This window comes from Lissotriton helveticus, chromosome 7 (assembly GCF_964261635.1).
Source record: "Lissotriton helveticus chromosome 7, aLisHel1.1, whole genome shotgun sequence".
Taxonomy (NCBI): Eukaryota; Metazoa; Chordata; class Amphibia; order Caudata; family Salamandridae; genus Lissotriton; species Lissotriton helveticus.
Genome location: NC_136068.1, coordinates 1899453390 through 1899471198, shown reverse-complemented (window position 1 = coordinate 1899471198; position 17809 = coordinate 1899453390). Strand labels below are relative to the sequence as shown.

At 44.8% G+C, this 17809-nt stretch overlaps 1 protein-coding gene across 1 annotated transcript in view; it reads left to right on the top strand.

Moving 5' to 3' along the window:
• Positions 1-5147, top strand: part of LOC144769900 (C-type lectin domain family 2 member F-like) — a 104687-nt gene extending 99540 nt beyond the window's left edge. The window contains exon 9 of the mRNA XM_078654093.1: positions 4919-5147. Within this exon, the coding sequence (XP_078510219.1) occupies positions 4919-5030 (112 nt within the window). The 3' untranslated portion in view covers positions 5031-5147. The remainder of the gene's footprint in view (positions 1-4918) is intronic.
• Positions 5148-17809: the final 12662 nt, after the last annotated feature.

The following is a 17809-nucleotide window of genomic DNA, read 5'->3' as shown; positions in this document are numbered from 1 at the left end:
ATGATACTCTAGTCCGAGGAATCGGCCCAGGACGTCTCAGTGCCCTATTCTGCACCTGCTCACCCATAGGCACCGAAGGAGTTTTCGCTAACCTTCACCTGCGACTCGAAACCATGGGACCCTACAAAGACCACCGACTACTAGCCCAAACTTTGATGCATTCTACTCAACATCCGCTCCCTGACCAAGCACGCCATCTAACTCTGGGACTCCATCACCACCATCAGCCCGACATAGTATTCCTCACAGAGATCTGGCTCAAGGACCCTCAGCCCCCAACATAGCCACGGCCACTCCATCTGGTTAAAAACGGACCCACAAGGACCGGCCAGACAGACCTGGAATCGCCATCATTCACAAGGACATGTACACACTCATTACCTCTGAGACCCCGCTCTCCTGTCCTGACACATAACAATTCAACTTCCTCCTGCACGCCAACACCAATTCAACAGTCAATGGCACCCTCATCTACTGACCATGAGGACCCTGACAACCCTTCTGCAACACCGTCTCTGAAATCACGGCCCCCTTGGCCGTCAAATCCAGACATTACCTCTTCCTCTGCGATCTCAACCTCCACCTCGAAGACCTCTCAAACACCAACTTGGCCACCCAGGTTGACACCATGGACAAACTGGGCTTCAAACAGATCATCACTGACCCCTTGCACAACACGGCCACACCCTCAACCTTATTTTCACATTCAGTGACAATATCCAGTTCAGCCACACAACCGAGCTCACCTGGATGGACTACAGCATCATCCATTTCACCATCAATGTCGTCCGACAGGCCACCGTCACTCTGCCCCCCCACTCCCTGCCCCAGCTGGAGCACCATTACCGAATCCCTGTGGAAGACCACCCTCAACACCACCATGGTCCATATATAAGACGGCATCAATCAAGCCGCAGCCCACATATCTAAATGAATCTTCTCCATTGCCAAATACATTGCTCCCATCAAAACCCTCAGTAACAAAAGAACCAACAAGCACGCCAACGGGTTCACGCCCAAACTCAAAGTTGAAAAACGCAAAAGCAAACCTCTGGAGAGACGCTGGCACACCAGCAGAGACCCTGTCGACCACACAGCCTTCAATACAGCCCTTAAACCCTACCACCAACTCGTCAGAGAAACAAAGAAAGCCACATTCGCCACCAGCTGCTAGTCCACCAACCGCACCAAAGAATTTTTCCACAACATCATAGAACTCTCCTCCCCTGATGCCATGAAAAACTCCATCCAGCCCTCCCAGTCCCTCTGCAACCCACTCACCAACCTCTTCCACACCATGATTGCCAACATCTATAAAAACTTCAAACCCCAACCACCGCAGCCAGACCTCTCCGCTCCTCTCACCATCCTCCCTCCCAACTTCTGATGGACTGGACCCCGCTCTGCACTGAAACCACAACATTGATTAAGTCCTCCATCAATCCCTGTGCTCCGACCAACCCCTGCCCCCACCTTACCCTCAAACTGGGACACAAAGGAATTGGACCACCACTCAATAGCATCAACAACTCGGCTTCAGCTCTGCCACCTTCCCTGGAACCTGGAAGCACACAGTAGTCAAAACCCCATCTTAAAAAACACACAGCGGACCCATCCGATCTCATAAACTACTGCCCAATCTTGCTCTTCCCCTTCCCAGCCAAGATACAGTAGAAAGCTGTCAACCACCAACTCACCGACTACCTGGAATCCAACTACCTGCTTGACCCCTCACAATCTGATTTATGCTCAATCGTACAGAAACTATCCTTACAGCCACCACTGACAACGTCAGAGCCATCCTTGACTGCGGTGAGTCAGCAGGCCAGATCCTCCTCGACCTGTCAGTGGCCTTCGACACCGTCTCCCATCACCTCCTTATCCAAAGAATTCACCTCATCGCATCTATGGCAACGCCCTCAAGCTTATATCATCATTCCTCTCTGAACACACTCAAAGAATTCGCATCCCACAATAAACCTCTGACCCCAAGAGCAGCATACTCCAGGACACCTCCCTCAGCCCCGCACTGTTTAATGTATACATGACGCCTCTGGCACCCATCGCTCGCAGCCACGGTCTCAACATCACCTTCAATGCTGATGACATCTGTCTCATACTCTTCCTCACAGAAGACATGGACACCACCAGAGCAAACTTCCAGAACGCCATGGCCGACTGGATGACAGTCAACTGCCTCAGACTCAACACCGTCAAAACCGAAGGGTGACTCCTGGTGGCCCTCTGCCCCCCAGTCAGCACCAACCAGCCATGCCTGCAACCTCGGAAACATCCTTGACAGCGACATCCCCATGAGATGTCAGGTCATCTTGGTGGCTTCCACCTGCTTCAACACCCTCAAAATGCTCCGCTAATTGTTCAGATTGATCCCAACCGACACCCGAAAAACAGATATTCTTGCCCTCATCGCCAGTCGACTGGACTACGGGAATGCTCTCTACGCTAGAACCACCACCTTCCTCCTCAAGCATCTCCAAACCATCCAGAATGCAGTAGCTAGAATCATCCTTAACCTACCCAGACGTTCCCACATCACCCCTCACCGCTATAGCAGGCACCGGCAAGGTCAAGAGATGCCTTATCAAGCTGCTCATGCACACCTACAAAGCCCTCCACGACACTGGACCAGAATACCTGAACTTCCGCCGAACCTTCCACCAGCTCATCAGACACCTGTCTGGCCCTCGCCACCATCCCCCTCGTCTATCGTACCCGAGCCGGAAGTCGCGCCTTCTCTCACCTTGCAGTCAAAGCCTGAAATGACCTCCCTATCCACCTCCGAACCTCCACCTCCCTCACCGATTTCAGGAGTGGACACAAGATCTGGCTGTTCGAGTAGCTCCTCCTCAAGCAGCACCTGGATAGCCCTTGGGGTGAAAAGTGCACTCTACAAATATGGATTTAATAATTGATGCATTTGTTCCCTGGACCTAACCTTCTGTGAACGGCTAACCTTTGCTGCTCACAGACTTCAGCTGTGCGTCGCAGGATTGCCCACAGGCCCTGCTTGCAATCTGCAAACCCTATGCCCAACCTGCTCTGGGCGGGCAATCCAACTTTCCATTGGAGGTCAAAGATTCATTATCAGGACTAAATTTAGCCACAAAAGAAGCACTTTATTAATCATGCACATGAGGCAATCCCTTTGCTGCAAGTCCATGAAGGAAATCTGAAAAGCTATTTGCACTCAGCTCTCAGAGTTCAGCTCCATCTCAAACCAACTTGCGACCCATATTAGTTGTGGAGTTATGTCTCCTATTGTATGTAATGAAGGGAAAATGTGTATGGAAGACATAGTTGAACATTTTAAGGCCGGGGCAAAGTTAGCAATTGCACAGGACCCCTACTATACAAAAGACCCCTGCTAATGTGATCAGGACACTCTCTCTACCACTCTTGATGCCTCTACATAAGCACCGCTCTACCACCATTTTCTGCTTCACTCCTTCCCCACTCCCAGCAGTTTCCATATCACCTTCTGTATCTCTCCTCCACCTACTTCACCTCTCTCTACCTCACCTTTGTCTTTACCTAATCTCTCTATATTTGTATGCTGTAATTCTGTCAGTCCAACCTCTACCTCATCACTCCCTACCTCGTCTGTCTCGATTTCATTTCTCTCTCTAGATCTTGTCTCTCTGTCCCTGCTCTTACCCACTCCTCTGCTGCTACGTAGCCTCTCTATTGGTCTAAGCATCTGTTCACTACCTCATCTCTTTGTATTTGTTCTCCCTTTCTTCCACTGTTCCCTGCACCTCACCTTTCTCATTATTTTACTTAATTCTCTCTATCTTTCTTCACAGCTACCTATATTTCACTCTCTGGTATTACCTATTTCTGTAGCTTTCATTTATGCTTCTCTCTCCACTCAACTATTCAGACAATCACAAGTACAAACTGCAGCTGTGTGAGATCACAGGACTTTACAATTGGTTGACCAGTAAAAGGTGGTCAGGACCAATGTGACATTCCATTATTACAGGTAGTACTATTGTTACTTGGAGTAATGAAGAAGCAGCTAATGTCCCAAGCATCCTCACTTACCTTTCCTAGAGCCCTTAGATTGCTCCTTCTCAATTAAATGTTTTGGACACATTTAAGGCAGGATACACAGCGAAAAAGGTTTGCAGAATGTTTGTTTTAGGCAGAAAGAATGGAAGATAGATAGATCATGAAAATGAAGCAAAATGGAGAAAAGTGTCGATAAAGTGTTTACTTTTCAGAGTAACATGTTTGCGTGCTAGAAGGAAGCCTTTAAAGTAACACGCATAGTGTTTTGAGGTGCTTTTCGTTACTTTGCATTGGGGGATTCCCAGGACTGGTACATACATATTCCACACAACCATCCATAGTTTGTGATAAAAATCTGTATCTACAATCATTTTTAGAAATGGCTTTTTGCCAAAAAGTACTGCCTACATGAGGCAGGCGCTAAGTAGGGGAAATATTTTAAATTCTCCTAACTTTCAACAAATCATGTGTGTGCTGTACTGAACGGCACACATCTAATTGGTGAAAAGGTTTAATATTAGCCTAAACATAGTACTTTGTTCTGGCAGGATACCCGTAAGCACAAACCTATGCTAGTCATTACACAGATACATTTGCTCAATAGTGCAAAGGTATATGGCACTGGAATCCATTTTTTGTGCAGCACTATGCCTATTAAATATAGGTCTCCGCTGCATTCTCCCCAGTGTAATATAGTGCAGCAACTTTGTGGCTAGGCTGCATGGTCAATAAACTAAGTGCTTAGGATCTGTGTGTTGTATTTTATGGTACTTTCCATTAAAGGAGAATAAAGAGTAGAACAGCGGATCTGGCATACGTAGGTAATTTGAATGAACATATCTTGTTCTAAATGCAGGTTGTGAAACTTCTGCTCTTACCATTTCAGGTTCCCCGTAATTGGATATGGTGACTGCGTCTACCTGAGGAAGGATGGATTTTCTGTAAATGAATGCACCATGAGACGGAGTTCCCTTTGTCGAAGAAAACCATGTGTCTGACTGCAATGTTCTATCGGTTATCCTGTGATGCCCAAAGTGTGTTCTTTTGTGTGTCTGTTTTAACATCTTAATGGATTTGTGCTACTCGCACTACAAATACCAAGATGCAGAGGGGCGATCCGGTGGAGAGGCCAGCAGAGTCGCGCCCATCTTTGTTTCTATCTTAATGGATGTTGGCTCTGTAAATGTTGCTAGAATTCTATATAATAGAAGAACCCCCAATACTATTTCATCCTGCTATGCAAAGAAGGTTAAAGAGTGTATGACTTGAAACCTTATAAGATACACAATAGTTAAAAAGGAACAGATGGTTACTAGACAGCATGCTGAGTCATAAGTACACTGTCCCCTCAGAAACTGGAGATCCACTGATTTTGAGTAGTATTCCTTCTTTTCTTGGATCTTTCTGATCATAGAACTGATATTGTGGGTTCCTTGAGAGCTGTTCCTCTAGGAACTGCATGGGGATGAGGGGGGTTTACACCAACATAACATGTCACAATATCGATAGCAAAAATATTGATGACATAAATGTTGGGGCCTAAATATCATTTCCAAAATGTTGCTCCATTGGGTGTAGTTTCTGCACTGTACGGCTACCCGCCAGGCAAATAGCAGAAAAAAAATCCCTATTTACCAACCTCTTGCTAATTAATAGAAATTCTGCACTGTTTGGGCAGCAGCCATATAAATGGCTGAAACATGTCACTATTTACTTGGCCCCTGGCAAAATAGTAGAGATTCTGCACAGATTCGCTGACAACCTTGGAAATTACAAGGAATCCCTACTATTTGCCTACCAGCAGGCTGTAGAGTAGAGGTTATGTACTATTTGAACAGCAGTCAAGCAGACAGCAAAGAAACATCACTCACTACCCGGCTGCTGGCAAAACAGCAGACATTATTTACACTGTGGCTAGCAGCCATACACTTTTATACTCACAGCCTTTGTGTTAGGTGATAGCCCTCACAGAAATAGCAATAGTGCTGGCTCCAAGCAGGAGTATCTAAAAGAAGAACACAATGACAAGGGTCTTCTTAGCACAATGCTATCACAAGCCTTCCTGAGCACGCAACAGACATAGATAAAAAGGTAGCCCTGCTTAGAACCGTTGTCATCTTTAATGAGAAACCTCTGACCTACCCCTCACTCCTAACACTTACTGTACGTTGTGACAAAGGAAGAACTAAGCAGCAGACCTTTGCTAACAAGGACTTCACAGACTTTATGTTGAAAGCCTTTTAGCCATCCTTCCTCACTTCAACGTCGGGTCTCCACCCTCCGAACACACAGGTGCAGTCACTACACTGTTTAGGGTAACTATATCAACTCTCCCTCCTGTAATTCAAAATGCATCCCTCCGGTCCATGCACTTAGACTTTCACTGTGCACAGAGTCGTATTTATGCACAGTTCCTGCATATGCACTGCACATACACGCACCTGGGGTGTCCTCCGATGTCTGGGAGTCACACAGACTACTTTACCAGTCTTGATACTCGTTGATGTTTGTTGGACTTCCAAACACTTCGGCTACATATGTATCTCTCGCACTATACGTCTAGCCCTTAGAGTTTCACAGACCACTTATCTGAAGCTATTACTGCTGGCCTTGGTTTCCAGTGATATCACAGCTTGCAATCAGAGCCCATTGTTACTCAGAATCCCTCTTTGGGCCATCTGAGACTAACTATTTCGAGGCTCCACGCCCACTCTTATGCTCATTGGAGCCTTCTTATTATCATAAACTCCCCTTTGCTGATTTCTATAGCGCTTTGACCCCTTTGTTAGCCAATAACCATTTTTGCTGACTTCAGCTATCTTGAGTTTCTCAAACTCCTTCTGCTATTCTTGACAGACTCCACTCCTTTTTACCCATCTACTTTAGGCCCCACTACAAGCTTAAGTCTTATTTCCTCAGATCCACCATTACTCAGCGGTAGGATGGAAACAGTCCCAGCTTTTTATTCACTTTGCCTCCTCTGAATTTTCCGCAAATGCTCACCAGCCTAAACGTGGGCTTAAAAAGGTGCGGGTTTCTGGGGGCTGACAGCATAATAAGCATGAATAAGAACTGTTTACAAAATAAATTTCCTAACTTGTGTGGCATAGAATCACATGGGTGTCCTCCTGCTCTTCATTCTTCTTTTCAACTAGTTCTGGTGACTGACCCTGGTACTGTTTCCTGTATCTGGTGCTCCTTGTCCCAGTCCTTCCTGACCCTCTTCATCCTGTCCCCTTCCTTTCCTCTTATTATCCCTTTTTGGGTCTCCTGATCGTGGTGTCACTGATTCTCACTCTGATCATGTTGGTCTGCTGGGTCCATCTATGCTCAACACTTTTGTCCTGATTCTCCTAGTTCCTGTTCTTCTTGGTTTGTTTCATCTTGATTTTCCTTTCCCTAATTCCTGTCTTTGTGGTCCACCTGGTACTGCTTCCATGGGTCCTGGTCCTCCGTATTAGGTCCTCTTAGGCTGGGCCTATTCATTTTGGTCCTGGTTTGGTCTCCTTAGTCCTTGTGCTCTAGCTGTCCTGGTCATCCTGATTCTCATCAGCCAGGTCCTGGTCCTCCTGCACCACTTCGTACTTCAGGTCCTGCTCCCATTGGTTGTGACGCCTCTGGTCCTCCTAGGACTGTTCCTGGTCTTGCTAATTCTGATCCTTCTGGCGCACCTAATCATCCCTCTTCTATTTCCATGTGTTAATTGCTATTGTCTACGTGATCCTGTCCTAACTATTTTTCTGGTCCTCCTCCAATTTGTCGTTGTGCTGTTGGCCTTGATCCTCTTGCTCCTTGTCAGTCTTTTTCTTCACTAACTTGTCAACTAAGTTCTGATCTTCCTTGTTTAGCTCCTCATATTCTTAGCCACCAAGCTCGGTCATCCTAGCTCCTGTCATCCTAGCCCTCCTTGTCCTGTTCCTCCTTTTCCACCTCATCCTGGTCCTCCTTGTCCTGGTATGCCAGGTCCGGATACTCCAGGCCTCTGTGACTTGATCCTTCTTTTCCCCTTAGTTGTGGACCCAGAGATCATTCTTGTCCTGGTCTTCTTATCTCTCCTCTTACTGGCTCTAGTTCACTGGCCAACTCCTTCGGATTCACTCGACCCTGTTCCCCTAGTTTAGTCTCTTTTGTCTAGCACTAGCCTTCCTACTCCTGGTCCTCACATTCTGCGTTTCTGGTTTTGTGCCCACTAGACTTGATACTTTTGTCTCTCGTTCTCCTTGTCTTTGGATGCCCAACCCTCCGCTTTTTGGTCATTCTGACCTTTCTGATCCTTCTAGGCCCCCTTCTCCTGGCTCTTCTTCTTCCTTCCTGATCCTCTTGACACCCTCCTTCTGATCCTTCTCGCCCTGCTCTTCTGATTCCTAGTGCATCAGTTCCTGTTCCTGTGGGTCCCCTCAGTCCAACTTGCCTCTCATATTCTGGTCCTGTTACACCTTGCCTTCTTAGCCCTTGTCTCCTGGTTTGGATCATCCTTGCCCTTCTGGTCCTGTTCCTTGTCTTCATGATCCTTCTGGCACTGCATCCAATGATCTGGACCCTCTCGGTCCTGGTTCTGCTTGCCTGGGTCCTTCTGGACCTTGCTGTATTGGTCCTGCTTCCCCTGGACATCCAGGACCAGTCCACTTGTTCTACCTGGCTCTGGCTGTTCTGGTCTTTCTGATCTGCCTCCCCCTGGACAGTATACCTCCATTTCCTAGTCTTTCTGCTCCACATGGTACTCTGGGCCCGGGTCCTAAGGCCATTTACTCCTGGTCCTCATGGATCTCACCATCCTGCTTCCTTGGTAACAGCTATTTTTTCTTCTGTGCGTATTCTGGTCCAAATGGCAAAATGCTCATGCTCTTAATGTTTCCAGTCTTCCAGGATCTGGTCTTGATCCTGCACCAACTGCTCTGGTCTTCCTGGGCCTAGCCATCCTGTTCCTCATCTTAATCGCCATCTTGTTCCTAGCCCTGTGGCCTGGACCTCTCAGGTGGTGTTATGCCAGTCTTTATGTGAATGTTCCTGATACTCTGTTTCCTCCTCTCCCTGATCATCCTAGTCCTGGTACTTAAGGTCCTGATCATATTTGCCCTGATCTTTCAGGTCCCTCATTAGACCTTTGTTTCCTGTTCCTCATAGAGCTGTTCCTTCTGGCTCTCATTGCCTGTGTCCCTTGTCTCATGTCCTTGGCACTCCTGGCTATTTTTGTTTTTCCAATCAAAAAAAGGGGCGGAGATGGAGGCAATGGTTAGGTTAACCCTACAATGTACCCATAGTTCACAAAAAATCTGTAAGTGTCAGATCCAAAAAACCTAACCAAGGGAATGGGGATTCTGCTGAATGTGCGAAAAAACAGGACCTCTGTCCTAAGAAAAGAGAATTCTTTTCTTGAGTCCCCTCACTCACCCAGGGTTGTCCCTAGGTGCTCCTACATAGTTCCACAAGTTGCAGCATGCCCCAAACAGCAGCTGTTTGGGATGGTCCCAATGATGAAGCATGTCACCTAAGGGCAACCCTAGGTGAGTGAGGGGACTCAAGAAAACAATTTTCTTTTCTTAGGGCAGGGGTCCTGTTTTTTCGCACATTCAGCGGAATCCCCATTCCCTTGGTTATGTTTTTTTGATCTGACATTTACAGATTTTTTATGAACTATTTTTGTTTTGTCATCGTCCTTGTCCTTCTTGATATTATGTGCCAACTTGCCATCCTAGTCCTTCTTTTCCTATTGCTGGTTATCATAAACCTTGCCTTTTGGCCATCCTGTGCTCTTCTTGGTTCCCCAAGGGATTTATGTCATTACCACGCATGCTTTTACAATGCATGCCTTTACCACGCAACTTTTACAGCGCAAGTCGTTACTACGACTTGCGTTGGGGGAGCTGGATAGTGAATAGTTTAATTTACTATTCCAACTCCAGTCCCCGTGGATAGTAGGGAAGGTTTTGGATAGTAAATTAACTATTCCCTATCCTAGAGCGCCCCCCAGCGCAAGTCGTTGTAACGACTTTCATTGTGAAAGTTGCGTGGTAAAGGTACTGCGTTGTAAAAGTTGCGTTGTAAACGCTGTTTACCTCCCCAAGTGTTGACCCATCTGACTGTTCCTTTCTGGTGTTCTTGGCCCTGGTCACCTTGTCACATATCTCCTCACCATGAATCTCCTAACCCTGGCACCCTGGGTACTGGCCCTTCTGGCCGCTCATGTCTTGGCCCTCTTATTCTTTGTCCTCTTGGTGTGGTTGTCCTGATTCTCCTGCTTCAGTTCCATACCCTCTTTGCCTTACTTGTACTGCTGACATTGATCCTGGCCCTCTTGATCCAGGATCTCCTTGTTTAGGTGCTCTTGAGCCTGGTCATTTTGGTCTCGCCCATCACTGTCCAGTCTCCTTGATGTTCCAGATTTTAGCTGTCCTTCTTACATCTGAAACCCCTCGCCCTGGTCCTGCTACATGCAACGATCAATAAATCACTCATAGGTTTGTTAAGCGCAACTACTCACCCGAAAAGGTCTCATCTCGCTGGGAGGCGTGGGGGCGCAGCTCCTGGGTGTTCACTACAATCTGTCGAAGAGCCAGGTATTTAGGTCCTTTGTGAACTTGGAGAGTGTAGGTATCTGTCGGAGGTGGAGTGGTAGGGTGTTCAATGCCTTGGCCGTGAGGAAGGAGAAGGAGCGACCTCCTGTTCTGGTCTTCTGGATGTGCTGCATCGTAGCGAGGGAGAGCTGGGTTGAGCAGAGGGATCTTTCGGGTGCGTGGAACGAGAGGCTCTTGTTCAGGTAGGCAGGTCCGGTGTTGTGGAGGGCTTTGTGGGCATGAGTGAGAAGGTTCACTGATAAAATATCGATGTAAAAAAAATCCATGACAAAAATATCGTAGTAAAAATATAGAATACAAAAATATCGACTCCCTATACTTAACCAGGTAAGTACAAAAATATAGAAACAAAAATATCGATGTAAAAAATATAGGTGTAAAAAATATCTATTTTTTTATATATATATATCACATAAAATACAATGTATAAAATATACAAAAAATGTATATTATTTTTAACAAAACAAATTACATTTAATATACATTTTAACTAAATATTACAAATAAACGTAATTGAAAAAAATATAAACACAAACAATAAATTATACATATACATATACTTACTTAAACATAATTTAACAATTATCTTTATTGAATTTGTAAACTTTTAAATTACATAGAAATGAAATGAATACTTATATCAATAATTCAAAATTTAAAATTACCATTTTATAAGTAACTAGCAGCCCGTCCCGACGTTGTCCGGGTATGAATTGCTGCCGGCCAGTAGTATATTAATTTGTAGGATTTCGTTTTGATAGCATTTCTTATCTGTGACAGGCCTGTGAAACGCTCCGATTCACGGTGCACTGCTGATGCACTTAAGAGTGCGTGTTCAGTAGTGTGTGAACTCGAGTTTCCCTACTTTATTTTTCCTTGCAATATTATATAGCGCGAACTCGACAACATGGCATGAGCACAATTTACATTACAGAAGAACACATTCATTTGTGTTAGGCACGGGGAGACAAAGCAATTTGCCTGGAATCACAGGATGTTGAGCTGATGCCGAGATTCGAACGTAGCTCCCCAGCTCTAAAGTTCCGAATTCTAGAACTTGTGTCGGGAGGTGTGTCTAAAAGTGTATGTCTTTGCTGGCCATCAATGAGAGAGACCTGTGCATTTTTCAAATGGGTGGTGAAAAAATATAAGTATGTTGCTGGAGATGTGGGCCGCCGAGCCACCAATGTACTTACCGGGGGAGAGTAAACACCCATTATTCCGCAACTTTCTTTCCGCATACTATCACTTCGCATACTTTCATTACGAAAGTACCATGACTCCGCAATGCCATTATAACGCATGGCATTACATTTTATATGCTTTTACCACGCATACATTTACAACGAAATTCATTGTAAATGTATGAATGGTAAAAGCATGTTTTTTTCTTAATGTTTGGATAAGGTAAGTATGGGTATAGGGATATATGTTTTGGGGTACTGAGGTATATGTTTTGGGGTGTTTGGGTATTTTAAGGGTTCAGATATAGTTTTGGGTTATGGGGTACAGGGGTGAGTTTTAGGGTTTAGGGATAGGTATGGGTTTTGGGGTACAGGGGTATTTTTAGGGTTCAGGGCTAAGTTTTGGTTTTGGGGTATAGGGGTATTTTTAGGGTTCAGGGGTAGGTTTGGGTTTTGGGGTACAGGGGTATTTTTAGGGTTCAGGGCTTGGTTTGGGTTTTGGGGTACAGGGGTATTTTTAGGTTTATGGGGTAGGTTTGGGTTTTGGGGTACAGGGGTATTTTAAGGGTTCATGGCTATGTTTGGGTTTTGGGGTACATGGGTATTTTAGGGTTCAGGGGTAGGTTTGGGTTTGGGGTACAGGGGTATTTTTAGGGTTCAGGGCTAGGTTTGGGTTTTGGGGTACAGGGGTATTTTTAGGCTTCAGGGGTAGGTTTGGGTTTTGAGGTACAGGGGTATTTATAGGGTTCAGGGCTAGGTTTGGGTTTTGGGGTACAGGGGTATTTTTAGGGTTCAGGGCTTGTTTTGGGTTTTGGGGTACAGGGGTATTTTTAGGTTTATGGGGTAGGTTTGGGTTTTAGGGTACAGGGGTATTTTTAGGGTTCAGGGCTAGGTTTGGGTTTTGGGGTACAGGGGTATTTTTAGGCTTCAGGGGTAGGTTTGGGTTTTGAGGTACAGGGGTATTTATAGGGTTCAGGGCTAGGTTTGGGTTTTGGGGTACAGGGGTATTTTAAGAATTTAGGGATAGGTTTGGGTTTTGGGGTGCAGGGTATATTTATACGGTTAAGATGGGTTAGTGTTTAAGGGTGTTGGTGTATTTTAAGGAGTAAGGGTGGGTTATAATTATGGAGTGCAGGGGTATTTAAAGGGAGTAGGGTGGGATTCGGTTTTAGGTTGTAAAGGGTAATAAAATAAAATAATAAATAAAAATAATATAAATAATGCAATTTAAAAGAATACATGTTTTAATTAAATTAAAAAAATGTGTGTGTATATATATATATATATATATATATATTGTGACCAAGGCCTCTGTGAAGGCGGAAACGTTATGCTGACGAGGTGCGATTCAAAATAAAAAACTCACCTGCATCCTGGGTCTTCCGTTCCTTCTTTTTGCCACGTTCTGGAATAGCGCCATGCCTGACCTTCATACAGTAAAGCAGGTGCACGTCTCTGGGAGCTTGGGGCAAGCACACCCGGAGATGGAATGTACAGAACCTGGGAAGAAAAGACAATGAAATATTGGGCACAACGCTCGCTTTTTTTTCCCCATAATCCCGCGTCCCGCACACGCCCACGCCCCCGCGCACGCCCACAGCACACGATATGAGACATGGCATGAAGGGCGGAACGTACCACACGCCCCCAGCGTTTGTCACGCCCCCAGCACACGCCCACAGCACAACGCAGACACGCCCACAAGGGACTACTTTGCTGGCACGGTTCTTTTACCTTTTAAATGTATATGGTGGGCGTCTGCATAGCCTATGTACTTCTGCTTCAACTGCCCTTTCCAACGCTGTATTGGGTGTTGCGATTGGTGCTGTGGTTCCTGAGATTACCAGCCTCAAAGGTTTGGGCTCTCTCTTTATTATATTAGTATAGATTAAAACATTTAACTATTATAAAAAAAATTACAACATACATTTCACAGTAATTTAAATACAACAATAGTGAAAATGTTGGATAGCGGAGGAGTAAAAATTACTATTCCAACTACAAAGAGTGCAACAGTAGGAAAAATGTTGGCTAGCGGCGGGGTAAAAATTACTATTCCCACTCCTGTGAGTGCAACAGTAGGGAAAGTATTGGATAGCGGAAGGGTAAAAATTACTATTCCAACTCCAAAGAGTGCAACAGTAGGGAAAATGTTGGCTAGAGAAGGGGTACAAATTACTATTCCCACTCCAGTGAGTGCAACAGTAGGGAAAGTATTGGATAGCGGAGGGGTAAAAATTACTATTCCATCTCCAAAGAGTGCAAAAGTAGGGAAAATGTTGGATAGTGGAGGGGTAAAAGTTACTTTTCCCACTCCAGTGAATGCAACAGTAGGGAAAGTGTTGGATAGCGTAGGGGTAAAAATTACTATTCCCACTCCAGTGAGTGCAACAGTAGGGAAAGTTGTGGCGTTATAGGGTAGGAAATAAAATAAATACATTTATGTTTTAAATGTTTTATTTTTTGTCAATATTAACATAATTAATAATGATTTTACAAATTAGTATCAATAAAACAGATTAATAACAATTCATTGAATACACATTTTATATCACTATAATATGCACAACACACACCTAAAATAAATTAAACAATTACCATAATTAATTACTAATTAATTAATTTTAATTACTTAACAACTAAATATTAATTTAAAAAAATTAAATAACTTCCCATCTTTTACACTTATAAACACCACAGCACACACCTAAAATTAATTGCACAATTACTAACACGAATTACTAATTAATTCAATATATTTAACAACTAATGATTAATTTATCAATTAAAAATAAATTACTTCCCACTCCTCTCACCATTTTCAGCTATAAACTCAACAACACACACCTAAAAATAATTACACAATTAACATAATACAGTGCCAATTAATTAATTAACATTGATTAACAACTAATGAATAAATAATTAATTAAACATTAATGTACATATTTAACACATCTCAATTCAACAAATATTAATGCTTAAAAAGTAATAAATACATTTACTATAATTAAATAACTTCCCACCCTACCCCCTTTAAACCCAGAACCTGCTACAGTACTAAAAACACATATTTCAAATTTTTCAAAAATTATGACTACTAAAAGTAATCAATAAATCTCATATAATTAAATTACTTCCCACCCTATTCCCCTTTAAACCCACAATCCACTACGGAACTAAAAATGCTAAATAAAAAAAATAATAATAATAAGTACTAAAATGTTAACACAAATAATACAAATACACACAATTCTTATACAAACAATACATGCTTCACAAACATATAAAATATATACTAAAATACATAACATTCATAAAAAAAAACGATATTTTTAACAGCTATATTTTTGTAAGCAATATTAACCCTGTGCGTGCGTCGGTTGGCCGCCGGGGGCCGTCCGAACCACGCCCACGCCATAAATCACCCGCACCGCGGCGGAATTTCCGCCGCGGTTAAAGGGTTAAACACTTCAATATCTTTTACATTGATATTAAGTACACAAAAAATCGATATTCTGCACCACAATATTTTTTATTTTGATATTCTTGACCAACGATATTTTTACCACGATATTTGTGCACATTGATATTTTTACATTCCTATTCTAGTTCTGCACCAGGGAGAAGCTTGAAGGTGATCTCTTCTTGATGGGGAGCCAATGTACTGTCCGCAGGTGGTGGGAGATGTGGCAGTGGCGTTCTGGACGTTCTAGAGTTTGTGGGTGAGGTTTTTTGTTGATACCTGTGTAGAGTGCGTTGTAGTCCAGTGTGCTGCTGAAGAGGGCGTGGGTCATGGTTTCCTGTGTTCGAGGGGGATCCAATTGAAGGTCTAGGAGTCATAGGATGTGGAAACAGGAGGAAGAGACAGTGTTGATTTAGTGGTCCAATCTGAGTTCGGAGTCCAGTATGATTCCGAGGTTGCATGCGTGGTCCGTGGGGGAGGGTAGACTCTAGAGGTCAGGGGGCCACCAGGTGTTGTTCCAAGCATTCGGTGTGGGCCCATGATGAGTACTTCGGTTTTGTCCATGTTTAGTTGTTGGCAGATGTTCTTCATTACTCTACCCCATGTGGTAATCCTTGCCTTGGTCCCCTAGACCCTGACATTCTTGGCTCTCTTAGTCTTGCTACCGGTCCTTCTAGTCAAAATCCTTTTAGTTCACCTAGAGTTCCTTGCTCTGGTCTTCTGGGTGCCCTTGGCACTGGTTCCCATGGTCTTACTAGTCCCTGTCCAGCTAATCCTGGTTTCCAGGTACTACTGGTCATTGCCCTCCTGGTTCTGTTCTTTATGGTCCTGATCCTCATGCTCCTTGCCCCCATCTCTCTAATAACTTGCCCAGGTCCACCTCATTTCATCTTAGCCTTTCCTAGTTCTGCTGTCCTGTGATCTCCGGTTCATGCTAGCCTTGGACCTTCCTGTTCCTGTACTTCCTGGTCTGTCTGCGATTCATTCCCGTGTATTCCTGCACCTATTCCTTTGGATCCTGGGTCTCCTGTTTCACTGGCTCCTGGTCCTGGATAGTTGGAATCCCTCACCCTAATTTTCCTCCAACAGTCCCCCTAGTCCTTCTTCCCTGTTGTATATAGTCCCCTGGTTTGCTTGTTCCTAATCAGTCTGCTCCCAGTTCTCCTGGTCCATGTAGTCCTGGTCTTAGTTCTGGTTCTCCTTTGCCTGGTCCTCAGGTATTAAATCTACTGGTGCTGGTCCCACTGTCCTTGATTTCTCTAGCCCTCCTAGCTCCCCGATCCTCCTGCCCCATCCTAGACCTACTAAACCTCCTAGTCTCCTGGTTTTCCTGTTCCACCATGTTCTGGTCCATCTTACCCTGATCCACTCTATCATGGTCCTCATAGTAATGGTCCTCCTAAGTCTGGCCTTCCTCATCCCTCTGGCGCTGGCCCTCCTAGCTCCTATGTTGTGGTTCCCACTGGTTCATGTAGTCCTTGTCACCCTGGCTTTCAACACCCCTGAGACTGACCCTCATGGGCCTTTTGATATTGGTCCCACTGGGCCTGGACTTCCTAGTCTTTTATATTCTGCCTGGTCTTTCTAATCTAGGGTTTCCAAGTCCTTCAAGCCTTAGTCATTTCTGGTTGTGGCCTTTCCAGTTCTGGTGCGTTCCCTTATGGCCCCTTGGTCCACATTGATTCAATCTCTGTGGTCTTGGGCATCCTATCTTTGGTCCTTCTTTCCATTGGTCTCCTGGTAGTGGTACTCCTGTTCTGGCTACCTCCGTTTTCTAGCCTTGGTCATACTCACCCCTCTGGTCCTGGCTGATGCGCTGAGGCCATTCAATCCCTCCTCACTGTTATGGTCCAGGACCATCTGTTTTTTCTACCCCTGGTGCTTTTCTTCATTCAGGCCCTGATCCACTGGGTCCAGATCCCTCTGTGGTCCGTTCCCCTGGCCCTCTTGACCCTTCTTGCCATGCTTCTAGTAGCTCTGTTCCTCTTTTCCTTTTTCTGTTTCTGATCGTCTATTTGTTCCTTGTCCCCTCTGGCATTGACAACCCTGGTCTTCGTAGATTATGTCTCAGTGGGACTGGTTCATCTTTTCCTGGTCCTCGTGGCTCTGGTCATCCTAGCCCACCTGGTTTTCCATTTCCTGGCCCCTATTCTCCTGCTTCCCATCATCCTCATCCTCATCTTACTAGTCCTCCTTTCTTCCTCAGCCCCCCTTCACAATGACTTTAGCCAGGTACAGCCTCCAACCCTGTCACTCATTATTAGTATTTATTTATTTCTTAGAAAGAGGGAACTTGCAAGGACATAAATGAGGGCACAGTAGAGTCAGGGCTTTGCCCACTTAAGACACTGCTTAGCAGATACATTGTGCAGGTGACTGAAATATTAGTGTGGCTGCAGGGGCCACTCATGCCATGGAACCAATAAGTATCTGTATGTGAAACCCACACTGCTGGGTGAACAGTATTAAAAGGTATGCTTACTCACAGGCAGCTGAGTGAACTGTGAACTACAGGGAAGCATTACTAACCTCTCCCTTGCATTCTCTTCCCC